Source organism: Rhipicephalus microplus, chromosome 5 (assembly GCF_043290135.1).
Source record: "Rhipicephalus microplus isolate Deutch F79 chromosome 5, USDA_Rmic, whole genome shotgun sequence".
Lineage (NCBI taxonomy): Eukaryota > Metazoa > Arthropoda > Arachnida > Ixodida > Ixodidae > Rhipicephalus > Rhipicephalus microplus.
The window spans coordinates 19,384,882-19,412,028 of record NC_134704.1 but is presented as its reverse complement, the minus strand read 5'-3'; the positions used below and the strand labels follow the sequence as shown (position 1 = coordinate 19,412,028).

The following is a 27,147-nucleotide window of genomic DNA, read 5'->3' as shown; positions in this document are numbered from 1 at the left end:
CTTCCTCGCTTGCTGCACCGTATATCCGTTAACTCAAGACATCCATATATATAATAACTCACCTAAATCCAGTGTCATTATACGTCTTGCATTTCTTCATTTCAGCAGTCAGCAACAGCATTTTTGCTTTATTTTATTTTTAATACAGCAAGTGTTTTTCTGTTTATGCTAGAGGAGAGAGACAATGAGTTCAGGCGAGACAAAGGAGCTGAATGAACAAATGCGTGTAAGCTTGCATTTGACGTTCTGATTGTGGAGAGAGCATTTGTTCATGTGTGCCAAAGGAAGCACATTAGCTGTTCTGGAGTCCTCTCGTTGAAACGTTGGCTTCAGGCTGTTTTGTGGTAGTCACCAAATGTTGCTCGCTTTAAAGCAATCTTGCGTATGTGCGGAGACGTGGTAGAATAACTTCACTTGCATGGCAGATGAAGAGGGCGCGCTTCAAACCCTCCTCCGAAAATTTTCGGTTTCGCGTGCGTGTATGTACACGCACACATGCAACACGCATGAACGTACGTACAGGGTGAACGAAACCTCCTGAAAAGATTTTTTGGCTACACCACTTAGCACGCTCCGCATGCTCCAGACGGGGTGTTACCCCTCTAGGGGCTTTCTGAGCATGCTTCATCCGGATATTGATCCACTTTGCCCAGATTGTGGTGAATTTTGCTCTTTGAGTCACATGCTCTGGCAGTGCCCTGCGTTGCAGGATTTTAAAACAGAAGAAGACTGGACGACAGCAATCACAGACCCCAGACAAGACGTCCAGCTTCAGGCTGTCCAGAGGGCCCGTGAACGAGCGGAGAGGCATGGCCTCTCTGTTCCGACATGGGACTAGCCAACGGCTGGGTGGGGACCTACATAGTTGGCCCGCTGCCTTGCCTCTCAGGACCAAATAAAGTTGTTTGTCCTGTCCTGTCCTACACCACTTATTAAATAACTTTGGTGCATTTTCAGCCCTTAAGGGGACACTAAAGAGCAAAACAATTTTGGCGTATTAATAAAGTACAATTTCACAATCCCGAAAACAACACGTTTACTGCGACATGACGCCGAGAAAACGCGCGAAAAAAATGCAGGTGACGACACCATTTTGGGATTCCCGCACCAAACGCCGTGACGTAAAAAAATTCGAAGGCATCTACTGCATCATACGTAGCTTCCAATCGATAAAAAAATGAACTACATTGTAGCCTGTGGGTGCCATGAACTTAGCAAGTGAAGTTTCAGAAAATTCAATCGAGCGAATGCCACGAAAATACCGAAAATACATTTTGAAACTTTATTTAGCAGAAACTTCCCAATCTTAGTGTTCACTGCTAATAATGAACTTATGATAGTGAAACATACGATTAGACTTCTTAGAGTGCAGTTTGTAAATACGAACAAAGTCATTGTTCCTCTTTGGTGTCCATTTAAGAGAAACGGAAACAAAAAAAAAAACGGACGCAGAAGGAGAAAAGAACAGCAAGAACTGTAAGCCATGCTTTCTTTTTTGTGTTTTCTTTTTATTATTTTTTAAAACTCAGGTAATACCTCATATTTCAATATTCCTATGGGCCAAGCCTTTAAGAGCAGTATAGATAAACACTACTGATTTCTGCTTCTCTTTCCAGCGTATTTGTATTTAGATTGTCCCGTGCAGTGCACAATACATCCTATGAAGTTTGCCTGCACTGGGTCCGTACACCTCCCTGTGTCATTGACGCCATCCGCAACGTTGATAATTTTTAACAAGCTTAGTCATTGCTGCAAGGTGTTAAGTTGTCAGTTGGCTAGTCTGGATGGATATGTGGCGTTTAACGTCCCAAAACCACCATATGATTATGAGAGACGCCGTAGTGGAGGGCTCCGGAAATTTAGACCACCTGGGGTTCTTTAACGTGCACCCAAATCTGAGCACACGGGCCTCCTTCATTTCCGCCTCCATCGGAAATGCAGCCGCCGCAGCCGGGATTCGAACCCGCGACCTGCGGGTCAGCAGCCAAGTGCCTTAGCCACTAGACCACCGCGGCGGGGCTCAGTCGGCTAGTCTCTCATCGGCATATGTGTGCCTACTATATTTATTTCTTCTCCTGAAAAATATTTTCCAAAACTCCACGTTTATTAGATAGAAAACCTCACAGAGCATGCAGAGATTAAATTTACTGTGCAGTGACCAGCTGCGTGTATACTCTAAAATTAACCGAAAAGAAAAATAGACCTCATAAAATGTTGCTTATGGCTGTACGTTCTTAAATGTACGTTTTGAAAATAGGTGATGATCGATAACTGCACCAGAAAACGAGTTTGGTGACGCTATACAGTGATTGGCCCATTGTTTCCGTACATGGACAGATACAAGAACCGCGTCTTTTCTTTTTCTCGCAGCCAGTGCTCCTGGGAACAACCGAGTATAGTTGTTGGATTTTCCCATTACGAGTGATCTGTAAGTAGCCTCATTCAGTTTTCTCTGTTACTCTCTCTGGCTGTTTTTCTTTTTTACTCATCTGATGCATGGAATACAGAGCAATAATAAAACACAACACGCAAAGTGAACGAACAAACTCTCGCTTTTAATACACGTAGACAGATTCATGTTTCGCCACTGGCGACAAAAAGAAAAAAAAACAAGAGTACAAACAATTCGCTCACACATTATTTTTTTTTACACAGAGATCATTGGTGGCACACCACTTCGAGAACATATTTACAGCAACAATGTAATTTCAGCGGCTGAGCAGTTTGATTGGAACTATACGCGTGCTAGCGAACGGGAAACGAGCGTTATAGAATAGTCATCGTAACTTGTCTTTGGTGATCAGCTGCGTGACGAGGCACTGAGCGGCGATGAGCAGCAGTAAGTGTAACGAGCCAGAAAACACAATTCACGGCCACATTTACGGGAAACTATGTCACTCAGCGTCACACTGTTCATTCACAGCGACTAAAGAACCTTTGAATAGAAATTAGTCACTTGTGGCCAAGATGTAACCACGCTCAGTTGATGCAGGTACTCTCTGCTCTTCCAGTTGGCACAGTGTTTCCGCTACCAGAGAGGTAAAGCAAATGCGCGTATTTGCTTGTAGCAAGTGTGGTGGGGCCTTCTTACTGATAAGAAACAGTTTGTTGTTCAGTGGCTTCAGATCTCGCACACAATGTTTCGCAAGCGTTCGAGGTAGCAGCTGATTGATGTCGGGGCATGAATGAACATTGCCACCATTGACGCGCATGCACAGTGGACCAGGAACGTGAACCAGGCTACGGCCTTCGCCGTGTCGCTGAAAGAACCAGTGACATGTCTATTGTACGCGCAGAGTGCACGGAGTGGTTCGGTGAAAAGTCTTTGGCTGGCTGAACCACTCAGTCAGGCGCACACATCAGTGACGACAGTATTCTTCGAGTCGTCTCCGACTGGTCACAAGGAACATGCACTGGACAGTTGCGTGCAGCGGTACACTAAGCGTCGTGAACGCGTGTTCCACACAACAGGCGACGCTAAAGTGTGTCTGTACAACATTGACTATGCTAGACTCTACAGCTGCAGCCTGGTTCCCACCGGCTTCGTCTTTACATTACACGAGTAGAGTATAGGCGTCGTCACAGCCGAAGACACGGTGGGTGGGCTTCACTGCGAGTCACCGCCGTCTTCGGAGTCTGTATCAGGCGTCCGAATGCCGTGCGTGAGAGCGTGCCTCCGCAGGTCGCAGTTCCGGCGGAACACCTTGCCGCACGCCGGGCAGTGGTACGGCTTGATGTCGGTGTGCGTCAGCAGGTGCGTCTTCAGGTTCGACCGCTGGTTGAAGCTGCGGCCGCACGTGGGGCACTTGTGCGGCGAGTCGTCCAGGTGCAGGATCCGGTGCACGGCCAGGGTGCGCGACTGGCAGAAGCCCTTGCCGCACTCGCTGCACTTGAACGGCTTCTCCTTCGAGTGGATGTACCTGTACAAGGAAAAGCAAGGGGTATATAGGTCAGCGCCACAGTCAACAACAGCAACAAACAATAAAGCGATTACACGCAGCTGTATATGCTTGTTTGTGTGTACAGGCACCCCGTACAAACAATGTGTAGCAATAGAGCACCACTGCATACAACTCTTTGTCAAGAAAAGTGTGTGGGTGGCAATGGCGTCCGTCGAAAACTTGGCGGCTATACGGTGTCACGCTGCTGACCTGGACGACCCAGGTACCCAGGTTTGATTCCGGGTCAGGCGGAACGGAATGCGCAAGCATGTTTGTTCTAGTTTTAGAAATTTGTATATTGTGTACATAACCGCTGGCGTCCGTATATGTATTTTGGAATCCAGCATGCATCAGAGTGTCAGTGTGGTTTCGGCGCGCGAAACCACAGTATTGATTTTTCAGGTATCGATGAGAATCGCTATAGAGGGTATACCTGGGGGCTCCTGACGCTCCGACGCTGTGAATGTTGTCTGGTAAAGCATTTCCGAAAAGAACAGAACATAGAGATGAGGGTTCTAGTTGGATTTCAACAGTATATTACTACATCGGTATAAATGTAGAATTAGAGCATGCATGGGCAACGACACGGCCTTTCAATGCACGCATGCACACAGGCTCGGATCACACTCGTGGCGGCTGCCTTACGCTCCTGATAAGGGATGCAGTGACATGATAAGGGATGCAGTGACAGAAGATAACGAAATGCAAAGAAAGAAGAGGAAAGAATGAGCTTTGAAAACGATTGCGACAACTGTATATTCTGCGCAGTGCACACACCACTTCGAAAGATTTACAACGGTATTGCAAAGGCAGTTAGCCAAGCGGGCGTGAGTAACCTCCTGAGTTTATCTCGCAAAAGCCGTAAGGTTAACTGAAGCTCCAAGGTCAAGATTGTCGCGAAACTCCCCGGAGTGGCAACAAAATGTCTTTCTGATAAAACAAATCATGCCGGCGCAAAACTACAAAGGCGAAGAGGGCGTCCTTGCATCGCAGCTGTATCGTCGAACACCCATGTCAACCCAACTCGTGCTCGTCAAACGGCTCTTTTTCTTCGTTCCGCGATCTTGCCTATCGCTTGCGGCGTCGACTCCGCTATCTCGATGCGGCGAGCTCCAGACGTGCAGCGCATCGGGTCCCGACGCTTATACAGCCGAGGGCGACGCGGAAATTGGCAGTTAGCCTAATCACTACCATCCTTCTTCGCTTGAAAGGGAAAGCCGGGCCAGCTGTGGTATACGGAGCCCTCTAACTACCACGACATTTCGCTATGCGTACTACTGTGGTCACGACGACGCTAATGGCCGTCGTAAAGATTCGCGGATAGAAAAGCACCACATGGGCATCGGCTTTCGCGGAGAAGATGGAACCTGCCTGTGAAGAAGATATCCCGCTGGGCAGCTTTAACCGCAACCTAAGTTACTGCCCGGTGTCGTACGCGCATGTGTCGGTATCGGCAGTATGATTGTTTTCCGCAGCAGGAGTAAGATACGCCCCCACTGCACAGATGGAACACGGACAGCACTCTCCATACAAGAGCGCGTGATACACAAAGTATGTTTGTTCATATCTGAGAAACCCAGAGTACAACAAAAAAGAAATGCTGTACTGCCTGCCCACGTTATCAATCGAGCGTGCTGTACAAATAAGAACTGCTTCAATGTTTTCAAGCCGCCCCGCCATGGTTGTTTTGTGGTTAAGGTACTCAGCTGCTTACCCGCAGGTCGCGGGATCAAATCCCGACTGCGGCGGCTGCATTTCCGATGGAGGTGGAAATGTTGTAGGCCCGTGTGCTCAAATTTGGGTGCACGTTAAAGAAGCCCAGGTGGTCGAAATTTCCGGAGCCCTCCACTGCGGCGTCTCTCAATCATATGGTGGTTTTGGGCCGTTGAACCCTACATATAAATCAACATCCAATGTTTTTAAGCCTGCTATTCGTAATTAATTTGGTTGGTCAGTTTTGATAACTTTAGGCACGATGTAGTAGCTTCACGGTGGTCTAACAGTTGTTCAGTTCAGCTGGAAAGTTGCACCTGTTGCATTTCAAGTGAGAATGCAGGCTCTCTGAGGTCGATCACAAACCCTATACGAGAAGGCTCGCTCTTCTGAGAAGGGAAACAGAAAAGCTATTTGAAACAGGAGCAACTTAAGCAACAATACTTTACGTTCTTTGTTTATTAGTTTGGACTGTTGTTCTTTCCATCCTTCGCCCCGTTTCTTTTTGTTTTTTCGTGTGTGCACGCGCATGTGATCGAGATTGATAATTGCGAACCATCAATATTAACTGACAAGAAGTAAGGGAACACAGCGGAGACAATGCCTGCTTAGCTTGTACAAGTCATTTAATTACGAGGGGGCTGGACATAGTAATGTATAAGAATCGAAGGACAGATAAACGATACTGCAACATTTGTTAGGCCTTTTCTATCTATTCGCATAATCAGTGCAGTGTAAAATACACGAAGTGCACATTATAAACAATTCCACCGACCATTCTTGTCGGAAATTTTCAAATAACGCAAAAATGCCTAGCTTGGAAGGCTGCTTATAGATCCGCGCACAAGAACGTCGTAGGAGAATACGGAAGAATCCTTTCACCGTTTTGCAACAAATCCAAGAGAAAAAAAGAGGCGGTGATGGTGAAACACAACCAGAAAGCAAGGAAGTATCGACACAACTTGCGGGTCCACACACGCCCACGCGCACAAAAAAAGAGTTGCACGTGGGAATGGGCTAAGGACGACATTGCCGAAAACGAACGGGGTTGCATTTTTTTTTTCGTACGTTGGGAGCTAAACAACTAGAAAAAAAAGGCTGGAAGGCACACTTCTACTTTTATCCAAACAATGCCCGAAACCATGCTTTTATTGCTGGCTGCCCTACGGCCACACTTTGCGGGATATCGGGACGCCTCTAGTTTCTCAGAGTGTCGCGTCCGACAACAACGGGTTGTCCTTCAACTCTTCTCTGCCGCGTGAACCCATGCAGTGCACTTCGAAAGATTACGAAGAAAAAAAAAAAGACAGGCGCGGATGTTTTTTTCTATCCCGTCTCGCGAGTTTTTTTAAGCAATTATAGAGGCCCGAAAGAGCGGCCTTTGCTTCCCGATGTCGCGAAGAGGTTGCCTCAGGGCTGTTTCAGACAGTTTAAGGAAGCCTGCTGTGCTGTTGCTTGTGTGTGCGTGTGAGAGAGAGAGAAAGAGAGAGAGAACAGAAAAGATAGAGCTGACAAATGAATGTGTGGACAGAAAAGAGAAAGCAGTCGGTGACAACAATTTGCGTGTTTTTTAACCTTCGTTCGGGCGACCGGTTTAGACAGTTTTTTTAGCAATTATGGTAAAGGCGTCGAAGCCGCGTACCCAAATTCTTTTTTTCTTTTAGGCATCTGAACAAGAAAGAAAGTGAAAGTGTTGTTTTTTCACTTTTTTTTTTGTCACGGTAGTTTTCTACGGCTTCTTTTTCAAGAGCGTTATTCTTGAAGTTCAGGTTTCTTTTTTTCGCCTTCTTCGTTACAGGGCGGTATCTTTAGAAGCCCGCTCATGAGAAAAACCAGAGGAAAAAAAGGGGTCTTTGGTGACGGCGACACCCCTCGAACCCTTTCGTCAAAGCGGCGCCTCTTCTGTGAAATCAACGCGAAATGGGTCCCAAATTGGGATAAAAAGGGTTCCTTCCTCATGCAAGAAAAAAAAAGTGGGTGGTCGGAGACGGAACGGGGTGGCCGTGCGTCGTCGGCACGTTTGTTTGAAGTGGTGGGTGTTGGGGTCTGCGCCGCGTCCTTACCCAACTAATTTTTTTTTTGTCCGGTTGGGAAAGCTCTTGAAACCCTTTTGAGCTCCCTTTATCTGTCGGAAGGCGGCAAACATTAGACGCCATGTCAAGGCTGTCGTCAACAACTTCGTTTTTTTCCTACTATTTCTCATTGTAGCTTTCCTGGCTTGTATCGCACACGTGTTTTCGATATTCGGGAGTGAACGTGTGAAAAAAAAAAAAAGCCGCTAAAAGCATCAGTACAAACGACCGAGAACACTACGGACGTGAAGGAAGTAAATACGACATGAATATACGGCGCTTTGTGGAAGTCCAGAGAGAAAACGCCTTGTTCGATGGCTTGTGCAGTAATCTACGGAGTAGCTAACGTGGCCTTATCAATTTTGTGTTTTCCTTGTTTTAAGAGTAACAAGCAATGATTCAGAACAACAAAATAAACGAACGAATCAAGCAGTAAATGAACACACAGATCGGGATCCGTATTCAGATAGCAGTTCCTATGGCTTTAGTTCGAAAAATCGGGTGTCAGAAATTCAGAGAACATGACGGCAGCCATCACTGCAAACCAATGACGAATAATATTTATCGGACTGAAAATCTCTGAACGGTGTTAATTAAGTGGCCGCAGAAATCATGCTACTTCTATGTGGTAGTCGACATTACAAAAAAATTCGTCCAAAATACCTCAATTATTCATTTCCCAACCTATTTAAATTTCATAATCTATTGAGATTCCCTATTGAGGAAGTACTATTGAGATTCCCTATTGCGCACGAACATGCTGTTTGAGTACAGGCCGTATAAAAGTGGCAGAACGTTCATAGTATATAAAAAAAAACATGTCAAACGCACCTGTGGTCCCTGAGATGGTCCTGTCGGCGGAACGCCTTGTGGCAGATGTCGCACGTGTACGGCCTCTCGTCCGTGTGCGTCCGCTCATGGATGAGCAGGTTGTAGGACTTCGTGAACCGGCGCTGGCAGAACTTGCAGATGAACTCTTTCTTTGGCCGCGACGGCGCCCGGTATCGGACGGGCCTCAGTCCAGCAGCAGCGCTGGCCATGAGGGTGGCTGAAGAGGACGTCGGAGGTACCGTCGCGGACCCAGGCTGAGACGAGGCGAACCTCTTCTCTAGCCTGTGCAGGCTACCACTTCGACTCGCCATGGCAGCGGCTCCCATTTGTCGCTGTTGGTGGTGATGGTACATCTGTTCGAGCACGAAAGATCTGTACGGAGTGGGCAGGGAGCTAGCCGAAGGTACTGCGGGCAGTTGTTCATCTTCGGTCGCCGACTCTTCGTCGGGCGCCGTCGCGGACTCTGCGAGTCTGCTGAAGTCGAACTTCTTTCGTGGTCTCTGGGCGGGGGCTGCAACCGCGGGGGAGACGTGGTCCGGCGCCCTGGCGTGATGGTTCAGACCGGCTGCCGGAGACGTAACGGCGGCGGCGGACATGTGGGCTGGAGGTGGGAACACCGAGGGCGTCGGTAACGTCATCAGAGGATGCTGCTGATGGGGGTGCACGAACGCCGAGAAGGCTGCGGGGTTCTGTGCGGGTAGTAGCGGGACGGGCACCACGACAGATGGCGAACCAGGCTGACTGCCGCCTCCTCCGTGCGGGGGCGACGGAGGGCCGACGTAGTATGCCTTCGGGGCCGAGCCGGGGCTCAGGCACAGTGAGGTGGAGCTGCACGGTGGCATGGCTGGGAGGCCGCTGATGCTGCCGCCTAGGTGCGAGTCGGGGGTCAGCGGAGGAGTGGGTAGGCAACGGTCGTGAGCTGCGAAAAACAAGGCGAGAGGACATGGTCAGCGACATCGTGGGCAACTGTATCTCCCTTCTTTCTTCGCTCAAGCAAGAACTATACACCAGTGCCTAAGAACAGTGAATTCAGCCTCTCTGATCACTCGCGTGACCCAGTAACCAATGAAAACATACCACAGATGCAAAACGCGAGAAACTTAGTCGAGCGTTTGACATGCCACTGCCAGCTCTGTATTCATATTTGTCAACGTCACGCTACACACGTCATATGCTTTCAGAGTTTGTTGCTTCTTTCATTAAGATCGCCAATACAAGTGCACATCTTTTGTACAGCAAGCGCTTCCGTTTACACTTGCACAGTTGCAGCCGCAACGCCAACATGTTGATCTAGTTTTTACGGGAAATATACTCCAAACACTCGCAAGACTTCGGCTTTTCCGACATGATAGAAATTCGCTTGAAGAAGTTACAGGACACCAACGTCTAGTACGCACGTCCATATATGCTGTGCATTGACTCAATGAGGCTGCGATGCGAAAAACCGTTGGCAGTGCTCGCAAATCGTGGCTAAAGCGAATGACAATTTTTCGTCAGATCCATAATGCGCGCTAAGCTGCGCAGCAGCCAACGACCTTAGACGAGAAGGAACGCAGTTATATACCCATACAAGTAGCCGCCCTGCCACACACATCGACAACGGCGTGTGTGCGGATTACGCCGGTGGACAACACATAGAAAAAAATGTTTGGCTAAACACTGTGGGTATCACACTCGCCCACTGTGTATACGCCCTTCAGGTTATACACTCGTCACCCTCGCCAAAGCTCAGCACCGTACGGATCGCCGACAGGTTCAATCTCGCGGAGACCGAGTTGGCCCCGCGAGCGCATTATTATTAGACCGCTATCTCAGCGCCCTGGCAATTATCTCAAGCCGGCGGCGAAATGCAACGGAATGGGCTTCGAGATTACTTCACGGCCACCGTCGCATGAGCCGTTGGCTACAGTTCCCAACTTTCTTGTATTCTTCTTTGTTTACGTTATTTCTTTTTTCTTTCGGTGTGCCTCTTCTTTTTCGATCTACACATATCTCCGAACGAATATAGCGCGCGTATAAACGTCGCTTTTGTGTATATAACGTCTTGCGCGCATGCGTGCTGCTCATTCAAGCCTTGGTGCCACACCCACCTCGAATGCCGTGTGCGCCCAAAGAAATTTCGGATCCGCTTTCTTAAGCGGGGCCGGGCGAAGCCATAGACGAAGTCATAAGGGAAGCAAAAAACATTTTGCTGCGCCTAACTGGGCTCCCCCCTTCTTTTCTGATCCGGTTGGTCTAATTGGAGTGATTGATTGCGTGCTCCCTTAGAGCTTGTGGGAGAGGGAGAGGTGGGGGCGAGGGAATATACACAGTGGTGTATACAAGCGAGTATACGCACCCTGAACACCCCCCTTCCCTTTCCTTGACGTTCTGCATAACGGATTGCATCGTCGTGGTTCCTGACAAGGCGAACTGTCTATTGATACAATAAAGTCCGACGGTGATTTACCGCTCGTTACTTTTCCTCGAGGACATTCGAATGCGAAAGTAGCTAGGCGGGCAGGAGTTCGGCCTTAACGCGGTGCGCGTGCAGTTAGTTGTACACAGTGTTTTTGAAGCGGTTGCTATAAAGTGTTTTAATTTTCCTGCTGAATATGGAGAAGAACCAAAGAGATCAAAATCGTGCTGGAAATTCGGAGTTCGAAACTCGTTCAGCGAGTCGGGGCCGCTTTCACTTCGGGAATTCAAAGCTATAGCAGCCACGTTAACAAAACGCACAAAACACGGTGAGCATTTATTATTAACAAGTCGTGACTATATTACCTTAGCAGCTCGATCTCGAAACGCGGTATGCAATCCATTATGGTTGATTTATTACACCACTTCCACTGCTTGGTCTGAAAATGTGTTGACTAGTGCTGTTGGTTATAGATGGAGCTTGCGGTTACAGTGGGCGCAAGAGCAATGCGTTTCGCATGCTTGATAGAGGTATACGTGCCACTATGATCTTACCAATACCCTTTCATCGTATATGAGCAAATCGTTTGCACAGCCCAACCTATGCACAGTTTTCCCTTGTAACCCGATTTAAGAATTTGAAACACAATAATGCTAGAGTGTTATTGAGTTATCATTGTTATTGTGCTTAACAAAAAATAATCTCTTAGAATTTCTACTACTTTCCCTAAATAATGCGAGAGGTTATTTATTGGATGGTGCTTATACGTGGAATGGTTGGAATGCGGCTTACCTATAAACTGCAGATAAAAAGCTCATGTTTAAACGTAACTTTCGCATCGTACGCCGAATATTTTAAGAGTCTTAACAATAACGCGGTGAGTCATTCTTACAGTGTGAATAGGCCAGCCAAAAACAGGCGTTAAGTATGCTTTGTTTTGCACACTTATACTGCACGTGTTATGAGTGCTTCACGTGTAGTATCCGATATGCATGCAATATATGCTGCATTGAAGCAACTAAAGTTTGAGCATGTTTTAATACACTAGCGTAAAATGGACTACGCATATACACCAAATACAACGCACCATGATACTGTGAATATGGTGTGCTCAGACTGCGACTTACGGTATGAATAAAAGTATAACGCAGACACATCGGTAAATTGACGTTACGTACGTTTCATGTCACCGTGAAAACATGTTTTTTTGTGAACGACAATGGCGCATTGCGATGGAAAGCTTCGAGGGAACCATGGCAACAAAAGGACACCACAAAGCTATCTGCTCATTTCCGTTCCTTTATTTTGTCGGGGTAAAACTGACTTGTGAATGGGCTACTGGGAAGTTTTTTTTTTTTTAACGACGCGCAGAACAATTTATTACAATGCATGTTTGTCGTACACGTGTGTCATCGCGTGTGTTCGTGACGTATGCTGTATAGTTGCCATATATGGCTATGTCTGGACACTTGGACTTAGACATGAACCCCATACAACGAGCGCATGTGTTCGTGTTATTCTGTGTTATCGTTTTACAGGAAAGGAGTTTTTCTTTGTTGTTGTTGTTGGTTAGATTGTTTTGTTTCACACTACTGCAAGTACCAACATGAACATCGCCGAGCTAGAAAACTGGAGAAAAAAGGAATAAGTCGATGCAAATAATACAGGCAAAAAGAGACGCGCGTCACGAGAAACTGGCTGAGACACAAGGATGTACACTTCGCACACACTGGACAACATTCGGCGGGCAACGAACGCCCACACTGAACACGCCACGTTCCTGCTTGCTGCCATGCCAGCGGCCGGTTCGTTGCATCCCCTTTCAAAGCGTGTACGCGCCGAATAATGGCAAATAATGGCAGGTGTCCGCCGCTCGATCGCTCTGGTATTTATAATAACGCTGATTCGGCGCGGCCGTTCGATCATGCGGATTCCTTAATAATCGACATCGCCGTCACCCCTGCGCCATAGCAGAGGATGCCATGGTAGAGCACGCGCCACGACTATGCATACCGGGCAGGTGGACCAGGGGGGGGGGGGGGTGAGTTGAAGGGGATGGGGGTGAAGGGGGTGTTCGGCAGTTGCCGACTGCGCAGCAGCAGCACGAGTTGTTGCGGCGGCGATCGCGGACGGGGTGGGTCTCTACGTGGGCTGTCCTGGTCCGCGCCGAACCCGCCTACCACTGGGAGAGGCTGCCGGGAGAGAGGATCCCGCCGTCGACCTGAGCGCGCGTTTCCTCTCGCCTTTTGCGAACGCTGCGTGCGCTATCGAAGCCGATAACGCGGACGCCCCGAGAGAGAGACTGAGTGGAGCAACGCAGCGAACAAGAAGCGTGGCAGCTTGGGCTAGTTGGTATGGCATGACGATAGTTATAGGGCGAGAACAAAACGACGACACAGACAAGGAGACAAGTGTCCTTCGTGTCCTTGTCTCTGTGTCGTCGTTTTGCTGTCGCGCTATAACTATCGTCATCAGCAGCGAACAAGTTGGACAGATTGGCAAATATACTGCCCGCGTAAGGACTGGTGCTGTCTTCTGGTGCAGTTCAGATTCGGATGCTTTGTATTTTCCTTGAATTACACCAAGAAAGATACAGAAGGAGGTTTAGCTATACCCGACAGAGGCTTCTGTGCCCGTTTCACAAAGATAAAAGAGTTCAAAGACATTTAAGTTCCCATTCAATTTTTTTTTCGGGTGTAATCAAGGCAGTCGAGTCCGCATAAACACTGCCACAGACGATTTTACAGAATTTAAGCATTTCGAAGGTGAGTGTTTGTGTATAATAATAGCAGTAAGTGCACGAATCCACTCGTGTATGACTGCATCTGAACAACCTCCACAGGTGCGCGGGGTCCCGCCGCGGTGGTCTAGTGGCTAAGGTACTCGGCTGCTGACCCGCAGGTCGCGGGTTCGATTCCCGGCTGCGGCGGCTGCATTTCCGATGGAGGCGGAAATGTTGTAGGCCCGTGTACTCAGATTTGGGTGCACGTTAAAGAACCCCAGGTGGTCAAAATTTCCGGAGCCCTCCACTACGGCGTCTCTCATAATCAAATGGTGGTTTTGGGACGTTAAACCCCACAAATCAATCAATCATGCGCGGGGTCCCGACGCTGCAGTTCTTTGCCGAAGTAGCCGCAGTGAAACGCCACACAACCGGGTTCACGAAGCTGAGAAATGAAGCGCACGATTACACTGATGTATCGATAAGTAGCGGAACCATATTGCAATTAATTTGCCGCGTAACTTTCATGGCAGTATCGCCTCTCAAATAGCTGTGTTGAGAAAGCTAAATACACACGCTGCGTCTGTCAGTGAGAATCTTAGACAAGCAACCCTTCATTGATGCCATGTATAGGCAGTTTTCACCACAATTCACGACTGAAACACGTGACAGCAAAGCCCTTGAACCCATCGTAAAGTATGGTAAGTCGACGCTTCTATCACAAATACACAAGCTAAACAAAGAAATCATCATAACGCCAGTGTCGGTTACCCCTCCCCTCTTCCCCCCTCTCTCTTTTCTCTGTCTACGTTCGAGCTTGAAATAAGAGTACTAGTTTGACCCATCTATGTAGAGCGCCTCAATCTGCGCACGCCAATTTGAACGAGAATTATAATTCAGAGTTTGTGTGGATGTCCGCGGGAATTAATGCTCCTTTTCAGCGAGTGTGGCTGTCATGGAGTCGACCCTGCATATAGTTGAGTGAAACATTGCAATATTGCGCTGCTTCTATATACAATTACCGCACATGCACCGTGATCCCCAAACACTCGAACATTTAGCTATCTTCCTAGCTCTGTTAATGACAGACAGCAGACAGCAAACGCACAAGAACTCATATACGTACACTATATAGCCGCAACAGCAAGTAGCAGCCGTACATCTGTGGAGGGCCAACCGGAATCAAGTAAGTCTCGTTATATTCTCCGCTCCACACATCCGCGAGAATGCGGAGAGGAGTGTGTGTGTGTGTGTGTGTGTGTGTGTGTGTGTGTGTGTGTGTGTGTGTGTGTGTGTGTGTGTGTGTGTGTGTGTGTGTGCGTGCGTGCGTGCGTGCGTGCGTGCGTGCGTGCGTGCTAGTCGGGTATTAAAGCCAGACAGAGGCAGAATGCATGCATGGCGGGTATAACGAATAACGTAGCAAGCAAAAGGGCCCGAAGCGCGTCCAAACCAACCGAACTGGCACGTCGGCAGCGCATTCGCCCCCGTACACGCTATAACGTGCGCACGCGTGCAATGCTGTGAGGTGGTAGCAGCAGCAACAGCACGTCGTCGTCCCCTATGCATGACGAGATGTAGCCGAGAATCCTATCCGACTGTGAGGGTGTATAGATTCCTTAGTTCATTGGCGGCGGGATGGAGGAGGGGGTAGCAAGGAGGGGTGCTGGTATTCACGGGGGGTGCGACTTGGGGCTTGTACGCGGTGTACGCCACGTGTATGCGGTGATCGCGCCTGCTGTCTCTAGCATCGAGGGAAAAAGGAAGCGGAGGAGGAGGTTCTCAGCCTCGCGCTGCTTCGCGTAAGAGGCGAATTTATCAGCGCCAAATGCACATGAGGCTCCTGCCTGTTTGTGCGTGCATCTCTCGCTCACGGAGGTGCGGTGGCGTTCGCCTGGCATAGAGTAGCGGAGGGAAGTGGGACCGGCTCTGTGGCTGCTGCTGCCGGCCACCTGAACATTACCGAACCACCTCGCCGGCGGTGCGCGCTCCCGGATGCCCGTCTCTCCTCCTGGGCGTCTCTCGCGTTTTGCGAGTGGATTCCTCGCTAGCTTCTTCTTCTTCTTCACCACGCGGTGTTGCCTCAGCGCTTGAATGAGCCCTGCCCAACGAGCACGAGGAGCGTTTCGCTCTTTTCTTTTGTTCTCTGCGGATTCGGCTGCTTTCGCGTTCTCTCTGCTCGCCGCATTAAGGATGACGCATCTCTTTTTCCTCCTCTTCCTCTTCTCGACTGCTGAAGCGCGCGCGATCCGGGTTCACGTGTATGGCCGTGTATATACGATCTCTCGAATTCCACCTTGTCCTCTGTTGTCTCTGGTGGAACTTGCCAAGTTCTCATTCGTGATAGTGTGCTGTGAAATTTGTCGGGAACGTGCATCAAATACATACGTGTAGGTTCAGTGGCTTACAGAATGCCATGCAGCATGAGTCTCGGATACCATCTCAATTGTTTCGGCATGCAGCCGGCATTTCTATATATATACTGTGTCGTTTGCACTAAAGCATAACGGACCTGTATATGTAATGCAGTGCGATGATAATCTTACAAGGAAACGTATATTTGCAGATATTTACGACGATTACACGCGACGACAATGCCTGGCACACTGGCGGGCTGGGACCAGTCTCTATCCACTTTGTAGTCTTTTCTTTCAGGCAGGGACCCTCTACCGCTTTATGCCCCAATCCCACTACTGCCTTGTGGCAATATTATTGCCGCCATAAAACTGTGAGTCGATATTCGACTCTTCTGTGGAACGCAAAAACTTTTGGTCCCGCCTGTATTCTTTATGTATCGCTAATTCGGACAATACCAAGAACCCTTAGTGGTCTCTGTCTGATTCGATACGAATCAATGGTGTCAGTCACTCAAAGTGCGAACAGACAGTTTATAAGGGCAATCGGAACATGCATTGCACGACTCGTCAGTATACTATAACAGTGTCAAACTCGCAGCTCCTTCGATATGGAAATGCAACGCAGGTGTAATGCACTTTGAGTGAACGTATAGGTCACATGGGAAAGCAGCAGCAGCAGCATTTCTGACTTCCAAGCTGAATCCGCGCGAGATTTATCTATAGGCTGACGAAAGTAAAACAGCAACAAGCCAGTTTGGCTTGCTTCACGTATCGAGCCTGCGCAATGCTCTTGCGAGGAACACCTGCACGCAGCAACCACATTTCCGATTACGCGAATGTCACTGTCTCTAACCACAATCAGCCCCGCCCCTGTGGTCTAGTGGCTAAGTTACTCGGCTGCTGACCCGCACGTCGCGGGATCGAATCCCGGCTGCGGCTGCTGCATTTCCGATGGAGGCGGAAATATTGTAGGCCCGTGTGTTCAGATTTGGGCGCACGTTTAAAGAACCCCAGGTGGTTCAAAATTGCCGGAGCCCTCCACTACGGCGTCTCTCATAATCATATGGTGGTTTTGGGACGTTAAACCCCACATATAAATCAATCAATCTAAGCACAATCACGTGAATGCATATAGTCAAGCAACGCCAGTATAGCGAGCAAAACAGTGGCGGTTCATGCTCCACATTCCGTCTATATTATATGCGCAGGATGGGACGGGTTGCCGCTGGCCCGGTCCAGACGCACAACAGCCAAGATTCCAACGAACCAGCTCTCTCTTTCTCTCTCGCAATGTCCTCTATTCCTTCGCCGCAGATTTTTCGTCACAGCGACTCACTTTACTGTATAACGATTTCTGTTCCGCGAAAACGCCCGGCCTGGTGCGTGCCGACACATCACTCGCGCAGTGCCCGACCCTCCAAGAATGAAAGGGGGAAAAAACAAGAAAAAAAATGTAGTGTTCGTCCAGCCGGCCGGGGGCTCTCCCCATTGTTTTCGGGCGCGCCGTTGTCGCCGTCCTCGCAGGTTCGGCGTCACACCGTTCTCTCTAGCAGCCTCACGAAATGGGAGACACCCAAGCCGCGCAACGCGAACCTTGTTGCGCGCGACTGGACCATGCGGCGCCCTTGCTGGTAAACGCCTTGCAACGCCCTTCGAGGTTTCGTATTGACTCTTGCGTGCGCATAAACGTGCGTGCACTGTGAAGGAATGGGCGGCTTAATGAGCGCCGCGCATGCATGCACGAGGCGCGCAAACAATGGGAGCGCGCGAGTATAACTGCGGCACGCTGGACACGGCCGCTGCGATATACGACGACGGCCTGCGTCTATAGCCACGCTATAGGCGTCAGTGTGTGCTCGCGTGTACGATCTTTGACTGTCTCGAAGATCACAAAAATCATATCGACACAAGAATTTGCTTTGTTTCCGTGCGAAGCTTTGGGCGAATTAAAGTCAATCTTGGCGAAAACGAAGCTCTACCACTTTCCTCGTTAATTTCGTAGTACACACAAATCCTTTTTTAAATATATGGCCTCACACTCCTGAACTTGGTTGTCCATCAGCCCTCTCAGACGCTGAAGGTCCGCAAGATTCTCTTCCATATACTTGTTAATCCTCGTAGCATTCACAGCTATTATTAATTTATTGAAATATCATGCCTCGGGCAGGTAGCATCAAGCTGTTTCTCATTGAGAGGCTGCACGATCTGTTAAATGATACATATTTAGCTGCTCCCCGAGACCTACGGGGATTTCTTCGGCTGTCTGGTGTAGCTACTAAGTACATTACGTTAACGTACTATATAGTATTGTTTCCGGCTGCCAACCATCGCATTCCTTCGAAAGTCAGGGCAGCTATAATGTGTCATACGTTTGTCCTGACTATTGGTTTTTTTATCGTTCTACATTTAGGATATAGCGTTCACACACATAATATCTCATGTGCACTCGCATCACAATGTGAAGGCAGAAGGCGGAAAGAAGCGAGGTGGATATACCGTACCGCGTGTCCTGTTCTGTTGTCAGTATCCCTTCCACATCCAAGAGCGGCGGCAACTTGTTTACGTGCAATTAACGTGATTTCTTTTGGTTCATCATCTTCTTGTCGACCAATAAGCATGCGCTGCGCTGTTCACCATAGCAGCAACCGCGTGGGTCGATGCGAAAATGATTCATAGAGTTGTATGGCACGTGTCAAGTACTGCATGGAACACTACAGCTGAACCAATATCCGTGGGTTGGTCAATTGAAGTAAACCACCGAAGAAGCCTTCGAAGTTTAGAAACACTATAGGCACAAGATCCTTAAACGGGGGCGTACCATAGAGAGAGACGTCAACGCACGTCAAAGTCCCTGCGTTTAAGTTTCATGCTGAGCGCTTATAACAACGTATAACCCCGTTAATAGTATCTCGTGCAGACACTATAACGTACCTTGTATACATGCACGCACGCTGGCACGTTCACAGCTGCTCGCGCACATTGCCGGCCGCCAAAAACGTCCACGCAGCGGTGGTCCACTCAAGCTGTGTCAAACATCTACACGGAATGCATCGCACGGGAGGCACTACGCGCAGCGCAACTCGTTCTTGCAGATGGAGCTATTGCGAGGGTCTTCGAAACACTAAATCCTTATCTAAACTGAGAGGCACTGGTTCAATCGCACGCATGTGCCGCAGGCAGTATATTCGAAAAAAAAAAAAACCAAGCGGGACGTCGCCACCGGAAAGGAAAACAAGATATTGAAATAGGCTTGGTTTATTGCTCTGGCTGCAGACGCTCAACGTCTCTGCGTGCCGCACCAGGACAGCTTCAGCGCGCGTCAGCGGGTCGTCTGGGGTGATGAGGCTGTCGACGGATAACGATACGAGTTCACTTTTTTTTTTTTTTTTTACCGGAGCCAAGCCGACAGGGCGACCCGTCTATGTATCCCATATATTTCGGCCCGCACTAGCAGCTCGCGCCGAGATAGAAACCTCGAAGGAGTCGTTTCTCCTCTCGCTTGTCGTCGAGACAAGGAGCCCGCCTTGTGGTCCTTGAACAAACAGGGGGCAGTATCGTAAATAAGTTCTCCTCAAAAAGGGGCGGCCCGTCATAAAAACGACCGCCGCTATAACGCGCCGCCGCCGCGGCACTTTTGGGCTGCAAGACGCGCACGTTTAGCCCGATAAGGTTCTCGCGCATGCCCGGCCATGCTCGCCTGGGAGGCCAAGACGCGTCCAGTATGTGCGCTATGCGGTCTTGGAAGTGTTGTTGGTGGGGGCGAACGTATAGCAGTAACGACTACCACCCCCTCTCCCAATGATCCTTATTTTTGCAAACGTATATGTTGCCTCGCGAGGAAGTTTCCATCGTTCTTCTGTGGGGGCAGGGGCGAGTGCGGAAACCTTTCTTTCAGCGCTGCCCCTAGAAGCTAGTGGAAGAGATTGCATGAGTCACAATTGGCGGTGTGTGCGGGTATCGTGGGCGGTCTGAGGGTTCATGGGTGCCATATAGGCGACGTCTTCATACGAGGATAAGAGGCAGACGTGAAGAAGCAACAACCAGGAGACGCTTTACCGTGAAGCGCCATGATACTTCATGGCAGAGGGGGGGGGGGGGGGATGAACAACAAGAGGGAAGGCAGGGAGGTTAACCAGGCACATGCCCGGTTTGCTACCCTACGCTGGGGGAATAGGAAGGGCGCGTAAAGATGAGAGATAGAGAGAGGAAAGAGAAGAGAGAGAGAAAAAAGGAGGATTGTCAGTCAATCTGCTGGCGCGTATGCAGCGGTGGCACTACACAAAAGTTAAAGGTGGTCACATAGGCCTGTAGTCCTCAAAAAGCACAAGACAGCTTTGACTGCTTTATTGCAGCTTTATTGCGGAGATTAGAAAGAAAGAGAGCGGCTCTTCTATCGCAGTCTCACCGCAGGATTGCTCATCGAAAAATGCCAGTGAACGCCAACATTTCTTTCTAGTGTAGCTTCCGAACGAACCTCAAGGAAAAGCATGTGCCGAGACACACACTCAGAAACGAACGGCCACCTGCCATCGTCTTCACAAAGAACAATTGTACAATGTTAATATGCGCACGTTCCAAGTACGCGTACGTTGAAGTGTGATCGTCTTTTATGCGCAAGCGTATGCACGTGCGCAGATTATTTTGTGAATGAACGGCCTGCTGTGCCCATTCATCCTTTCTACCTTGTTGCTTCTGACTACTGCGAGGAAAGCAAGGTGTAAAATTCAGTAAGCTTCGCATGCGCTGTGACTTGCCAATTGATGTCGATAATGAAATTAGTAAGCAGACTGTTGCAGTTGATATGTGTGCGTAAGGCGATGTAGGTCATGACAGTGAGTCACACTGTAACACACGAGCACTGGGACGTTGATGTCCGATGACAGCGCATGCACGTGGAAGGTATCCGTACACAATATATGGAGAACAGCACTCGCAGCTTCTGCTCTATTTTTGAGTCGCTAATTCTGTTTGCAGTGTTACGAAGCTTGAAGGTAACAAAGCAGGACAGCCGATTAACTCAAGTATATCGGCCATAATTGTGCACGTAAGTGAGCGATAAAATGGTGTACCTACTTGGGGCTAATGATGTCTAAACTCGACGTGGCAACTAAACAGGGAAGTTAAGAGACACTTTTGCATTATCGCCGTAGTACTCATAGGTGTCTGCCCGATTCTATCCCGAGGATTCTATCCCGGCCGTGCGGTCGCATTTCGACGAAGACGAAATGACACAGGTCCGTGTACGGTGCGATATGTCAGCGCGCCTTAAACAACACCAGATGGTCCAAAGTTTCGGAGCCCTCCACTACGGCGTCTTTCATAACCACATACTAGTTTTGAGGCATAAAACCTCAGATTTTATCACTATGATCTATGGCGTCCGTCTAAATTAAATCTACAGCGTCTCTCCTGATTCAGGTAGATATGCGCGGGGCTATCAAAATAGCTGAACCAGCGAACTTGCGCTTAGCCGCCACCAGGACTGCCTAAGCTGTCGTTGCTTCAGACTCATTAAACTTTGTATACATTAGCCACGTATATGTTGGAAGTATAGACTGCTGATATAATGTAGCTATTTGTACTGAAACGCTACGCTGACTTATGCTGGCTTGCATCACAGCGAACGTGTGAGGATGTGTTGAAGTAAGCCGTAAACTAATAGGAAAAATTTTAGACTAAGTAATAGACTAGATAGACTCATGTGACAAAAAAAAAAACGGTGTCTCCGAAGTGGGGCATCCCAAAATGCGCGTTCAAACGAGGTGTTGTTTTGATTTATTTGTAAAAAAAAAACTGTAAAATGCTCTGTTGTCTTATTGTTGCATTAATTGTAACTCTTGAGTTGACAATAGTCTGGGCAAGGTAATTCTAAATTATATACATATCCACGAAAAAAAAAATCAACATCGTTTCATCCTGAACATACATGTGGATATATATGACGTATCATTGTGGATTGTCACTCCTCGTGGTGAAGTCAAACGATTGCTAATTATGAACTGCAGGCCATAATTCCGCAACGACCATTTTTACAGGTAGAACTTCGCTTTGAAAAGAGTTTATGGTTTAAGTAGGCGAAATGGTTCTGTACAAAGAGGCCTTGTGAAAAGTCATGTGATTCACCGAAATATCGGCTGTACTACGTCTGTCGTTGCACGGTAATGATCCATGGGTTTCTTGTTGGGATATTTATGATGACTGTCCAAAATTTGTTCAGATTCCTTACAGATGTATCTGTAAGGTAGTGCGCGTAAATATACATATATATCGACCCTTTTTTTTTTCAATGTAGACAGAAGTTGAGTTAGGTTAATCAACTTACGAGCACTCTAGCGAAATTTTGCCTGTCAAACCAATGTTAAGTAAACTTGGACTTAAAACAAAAAAAAAGTTGTTTTCTCTCATGTATAAATACTTTTTTAACTTTGCCCGTTCGCGCTAAGGCCGAACTCAAAGTGGATTCGATGGTATGTTTAACCGTAAATGTGCGATCACGAGTGCATCCATGGAGGCTTGGCGATGCATTATCATCGCTGCGACAGGAGGGCTGATTGCGTGTAAAAGATGTTTACGAGGTTACGCAACAACGCCGTAAGGTCATATTTATTCTTAGGGAGTAACTTGCTAACACTGGAAACATTTCATACTCGGCCGACGCAAGCACTCATGATTCCGATCATGAGTAACTCGAACTCACAAGATTCGAACATGAGAGACTCTCACTCCGTTCAGCAGCCGTTTCAACACATTGCAAATAATTAAGTGATCGCAACTAAACGAATGGACAAGTGCTTTGGGTGGTAATTATATATATATGAGTGATTGTGTGATAATGTTAAAAGTTAACAACGCCTGGAACCACACATTTGAAGGAAGACGATGGAAGATAACGATGGTTCAAATGGGACCGTTGCCCGTGTGCTCAGATATGAGTGCACGTTAAAGAGCCCCATGGAGGTGGTCGAAATTTCCGGAGCCCTCCACTAAGGCGTCTCTCATAATCATATGTTGGTTTTGGGACGTTAAACCCCACATATCAATCAATAAATAAATCAATCAATCAATTGCGACCGATGTAACGTGCTTGCCTTAAAGTTATCTACGAAATGGAATAAGACCTCTGTACCTCGTCACGCAACACTGTAGTAGCATTTGTGCCTTCATTCGCATTCCATAACGCTACTCCCGTGTTTTTGTAAGTTGCCAGCTCAAAGTAGACCCACTGTTAACTGTGCCCCTTATTTCAAAATTTCTGGACGGTTATTCACGTGACACTGTTAGAACGATAAATAAACTCAGCTCACATGAATTATTGCCAAGAGCGTGAATTGAAAGAGCTATACAATTTTTGCTCACGCAAATAACTTGTATGGTACACACTTTTTTTATGAATGTGCAAATGAACCAGAATAAGTACGAAAGTAGAGCGCCTTAAATTATACGGCTGTAATGGGTGAGTTTGGAAATTAGATGAGCCATGCTTAATACAATAAAGAAAAAAACCTTTTTTGTGGCGTTGGAGGGACGGATAACTGCTCTCCCGTAGTAGTGTACTTAAGTATTATAAATCGTTAAACACTTTTTCTAAACGCAGTACTCGTGTTATTTCTGTGTGAGACAGCTTGTGGCTATCCATGCATAGTAGATTGCGTGCAGTGCTCTAAAGCGTTCACAAGTTGTTCTAAACCCAATTCGGTTTATCGTTCGGTCTCTGTTGTCTTAAAGTAGAGCTTAGCGCTCTCGCGTAGTAGATACATAGTTGTCTGAATTGTCAATCGTCTTTTTTTTTTCAAACGAATCTAAAGCGTTAAAAAATTATCCTAAACACGATTTACATTTAGGCCTGGGGTGGACATACTCCTTAGTTTTTCCTTCGCATTTTTTTTTCCCTTCTCGCCATGGCTCTTACAGAACACACATTCTGGCACGGCTCACCGCCAGGTAGCACAGTACAAGGAGCTCTGAATCGTAAAGCACTTGTTCCAACCATCAAATGTTTGTGTTTGTGTGATTGTAAAACACCGATTGTACTTGTTGCTTCCGCGTCATTTCCAATTTCATGCAAATGACGTCTGTTTTGTCATCCTCGTTAACGCATATCTCTAGCAAGAAAATGTTCTGTTGAAATGTTATTGATTGCTAACCGTCTTTGATAATAGTTTTTTTTTCTAAATATATCAGACGCGTAACCAGAAATGTCTTTCGGGGGGGGGGGGGGGGGGACAACCTTGATTTCGGGGGGAGGGCACCTAGTTGAAATGATCATTTTCAATCTCTATGTCATGCATGGCGGAAAATAATTGCGGGGGGGGGGGGGGGGGCACGGGTCCAGTGTGCTACCCACTGGCTACGCTCCTGAAACGTATTTCGTCCTTGATTACCGGGCAGTTAAGTGCACCTCTCCTACAACTATAGTAGAAGTTACAGTCAAACGTTTGTAAACATACTACGTGCGTTACCATTGCTTCGGCTCCTATCTAAACTGTGTTGCAATAATATTCCAGACAAGAATGCATGTTCCTAAGCATAATAAGGAAAACGAAGCAATTCGAAGAAGACCTATAGTTATGCAATCGCAAGAAAACTGTCGAGCTTACAGTCAGTACCATATATATGCTGCACCGATGTGAAAATGTTCCACTGCTAATCGTTTTTACTACACTATAGAACCACTAATAGTATACGCTGACGAGTGTCAGACAAAAAAAAAAACGGAAACGAGGCCTTAACAGAAAAAATATCGAAGTGTTGACGTGATAAGATTTCTGGGCAGTGAAACGTCACAGCGAAAAATGCGTGGGCAAGGCCAATTTCCGCCGCGGCAGAAATCCGTTATCCTCGTGTGCGGATATCGCAAGCAGATTGCGCCTGCATCGTGAAGAGCTTTACACGAACCGATACGAAATGCCAGAGGTTAAGGAATAAGAGCCGATCAGGCGCGCTATACCTATAACATCAGACTATTGAGCCGCACTTGAGCGGTTTCGGTTGTATACACGTGCCAGCTGTGCGCGAAACCCTTATTTTACTGTTATACTTGCCAAAAATTAGTTTCTTGTCCGTATAAGCTCCGGAACAACTGTATACTAACACCGAGAGTGAGGAGGATGCGACGGAAGTTTTCAATTGTTCAGCGCTAGTTTACAAGTTGACATGGGAACATACACAAGTGTGCACCATCCCGATTACATGAAGTCAGACACGATATGGGCATTGACAGAAAAGAAACATCGGAAGAGACAGAAACATTGTACGCCGTTAGCGTCGACCAGTAAGTGCAGGTCCCGCAGGTGTGATCCGAGACATTTGAGTTACATCCGAGTCTACGCGCGAATACCTGTATACGTTAAACGCATCGGGAGTTTCACATTCTTAAACCGACAGCCCTTGCGAGCCGGCTGTAGCTAAGTATACATCCGAGAGAACTGCAACAGTCGGTGACTTTCAATATAGCGAAAGAAAGCCCATGTCGCGGCTCAGAGAGGGAAGCTCTGAAAAACAATGAGCAATGTGCGGTGCAATGCAGGGAATGAAACTGTGACTCGGAGCATGCAAGGAGAAGCGTGGAGAACTTACCCTCCGTGATGAGTGGAGGTGGTAGCAGCATAGTTGTTCACGACTCGAGCAGGTGCCAACGGCGGCGACCGAGCGACGATCCGCGCAGCCAGTGGCGGTCAAGCAGGCACCGTGGACGGCAGCAATCGCGTGTGTCACGTCGTCAGGAGCCGTCGACGCTACGATGACAGTCTCTCATCGACGCCACCGATAGTACGACGAGCGAGGAAGACAGAACACGCAGTTTTGTCGCTGCAAAAACAGGCCGCTTGTCACAACTCCCAACACAGCGCAGGCCGTTTAGGTCAGAAACTGTCCCGGCAGAGCGGTGGACGTTGGGATCGCGACGGACACAAAAGAAACGAGAATTCACCTGCCAGGGGAGAGGTGGGTGGGCGGGGGGAGGAGGGGGATGATCACGTTGCAGTCTAGCGGCTGAACACGAGGGGCCAACGGAGGCTGAAGCGACCGGAGGGAGCAGCGGGAGCGCGTAGACGACGGCAGGGGCCAGCGGTGGGGCGAGCGGCAGCACGGGCAGCTTGCCGATCGACTTCCGACGCGGTGAGCAGCTGGCTCCCGACTAGCTGCCGTTGCGGAGAGCGAGGCGCGTCGCGGAACGGGCCGCTCCCGGATGCGGGACGGGTGCCGGGAGTTCCCCTCGGCTCGCCGCTCATTGGCCAGCGCGGCACGTGGCTCGGGGAGGCGGCTCCTCCACTCCTGCTCCGCCGGTTCACTCCTTTTCACTTCTCTTTCGTTTCATCTTTGATTCGTCTTTCGCGATTCCTTCGGCCTGGCCCTGGAAAGGAGCCGCCGTCGTCGACGCGTGCGTTTCGGTTCCGGTTTCCGCCACCAGGGACCGCCAGCGAAAAGAACGAGCCGCCGGCAGCCATTGCGGCTGTTTCGTTGTGCTTTCTGTTGCTGTTTTTTTTTTTTTGGCGCTTGTTGCACCAAAGGCGGCGAGAAACGGTGTGTGCGGTGACACTCACCAGTGCCTGCGCATGTTCTGCGTTTTTGTAGCAAAGAAAAAGAGTGACTATCGTAAAAAAGAACAAAGTTCTGACCAAAGCAACCTTCCTTCTTTGAGGACATTGTTTCTGGCGGATGTGCAACACGAGCGATAATATCTCGGCGAGACAGACTGCTTTGGGTTTGCTGTCTCACGTAGCGAGAGAAATATTAAAAGCATACCCTTTTTTTTTTCTTGAGCTCAGTTAAGAAAACGTATTCATGGTTAACGCGATATATGCTGGTAAACTTGGTGCGCAGGATTGTTCATACCTGCTCTGTATGAAATGTGTAGCCTACGTTGATGACGCTTTTGTTTGTGTAACTAAGTCTGTGAGCTTTATATTCACTCAGGAAGGATGTTAAAACTGATTCGTCATGGTTTTAACGCATGGCACCACTGGAAGAGGAAAGGGTCCGAGAGGCATAGAAAATGAAAATTCCTATGTTCACGCAGGCGCAAGGGCGCAGTTCTGAACAGCTGGTGTAGAAGTGCTTGGAAAGAAGTTGGGTGTCTTTTAGTGTCAATATATCAATCGTCCCTTGCGTTTCGTTT

The 27,147-nt window shown here is 48.2% G+C and overlaps 1 protein-coding gene across 1 annotated transcript; it reads right to left on the bottom strand.

Annotated features, from left to right (window-relative positions):
* Positions 1-2,534: 2,534 nt before the first annotated feature.
* Positions 2,535-26,154, bottom strand: LOC119173981 (uncharacterized). The gene is made up of 3 exons (XM_075894936.1): positions 25,608-26,154; positions 8,558-9,476; positions 2,535-3,920 (listed from the first exon to the last, which is right to left on the bottom strand). The coding sequence occupies exons 1-3, from the start codon at positions 25,636-25,638 to the stop codon at positions 3,608-3,610; spliced, it is 1,263 nt and encodes a 420-aa protein (XP_075751051.1). The 5' UTR covers positions 25,639-26,154; the 3' UTR covers positions 2,535-3,607.
* Positions 26,155-27,147: the final 993 nt, after the last annotated feature.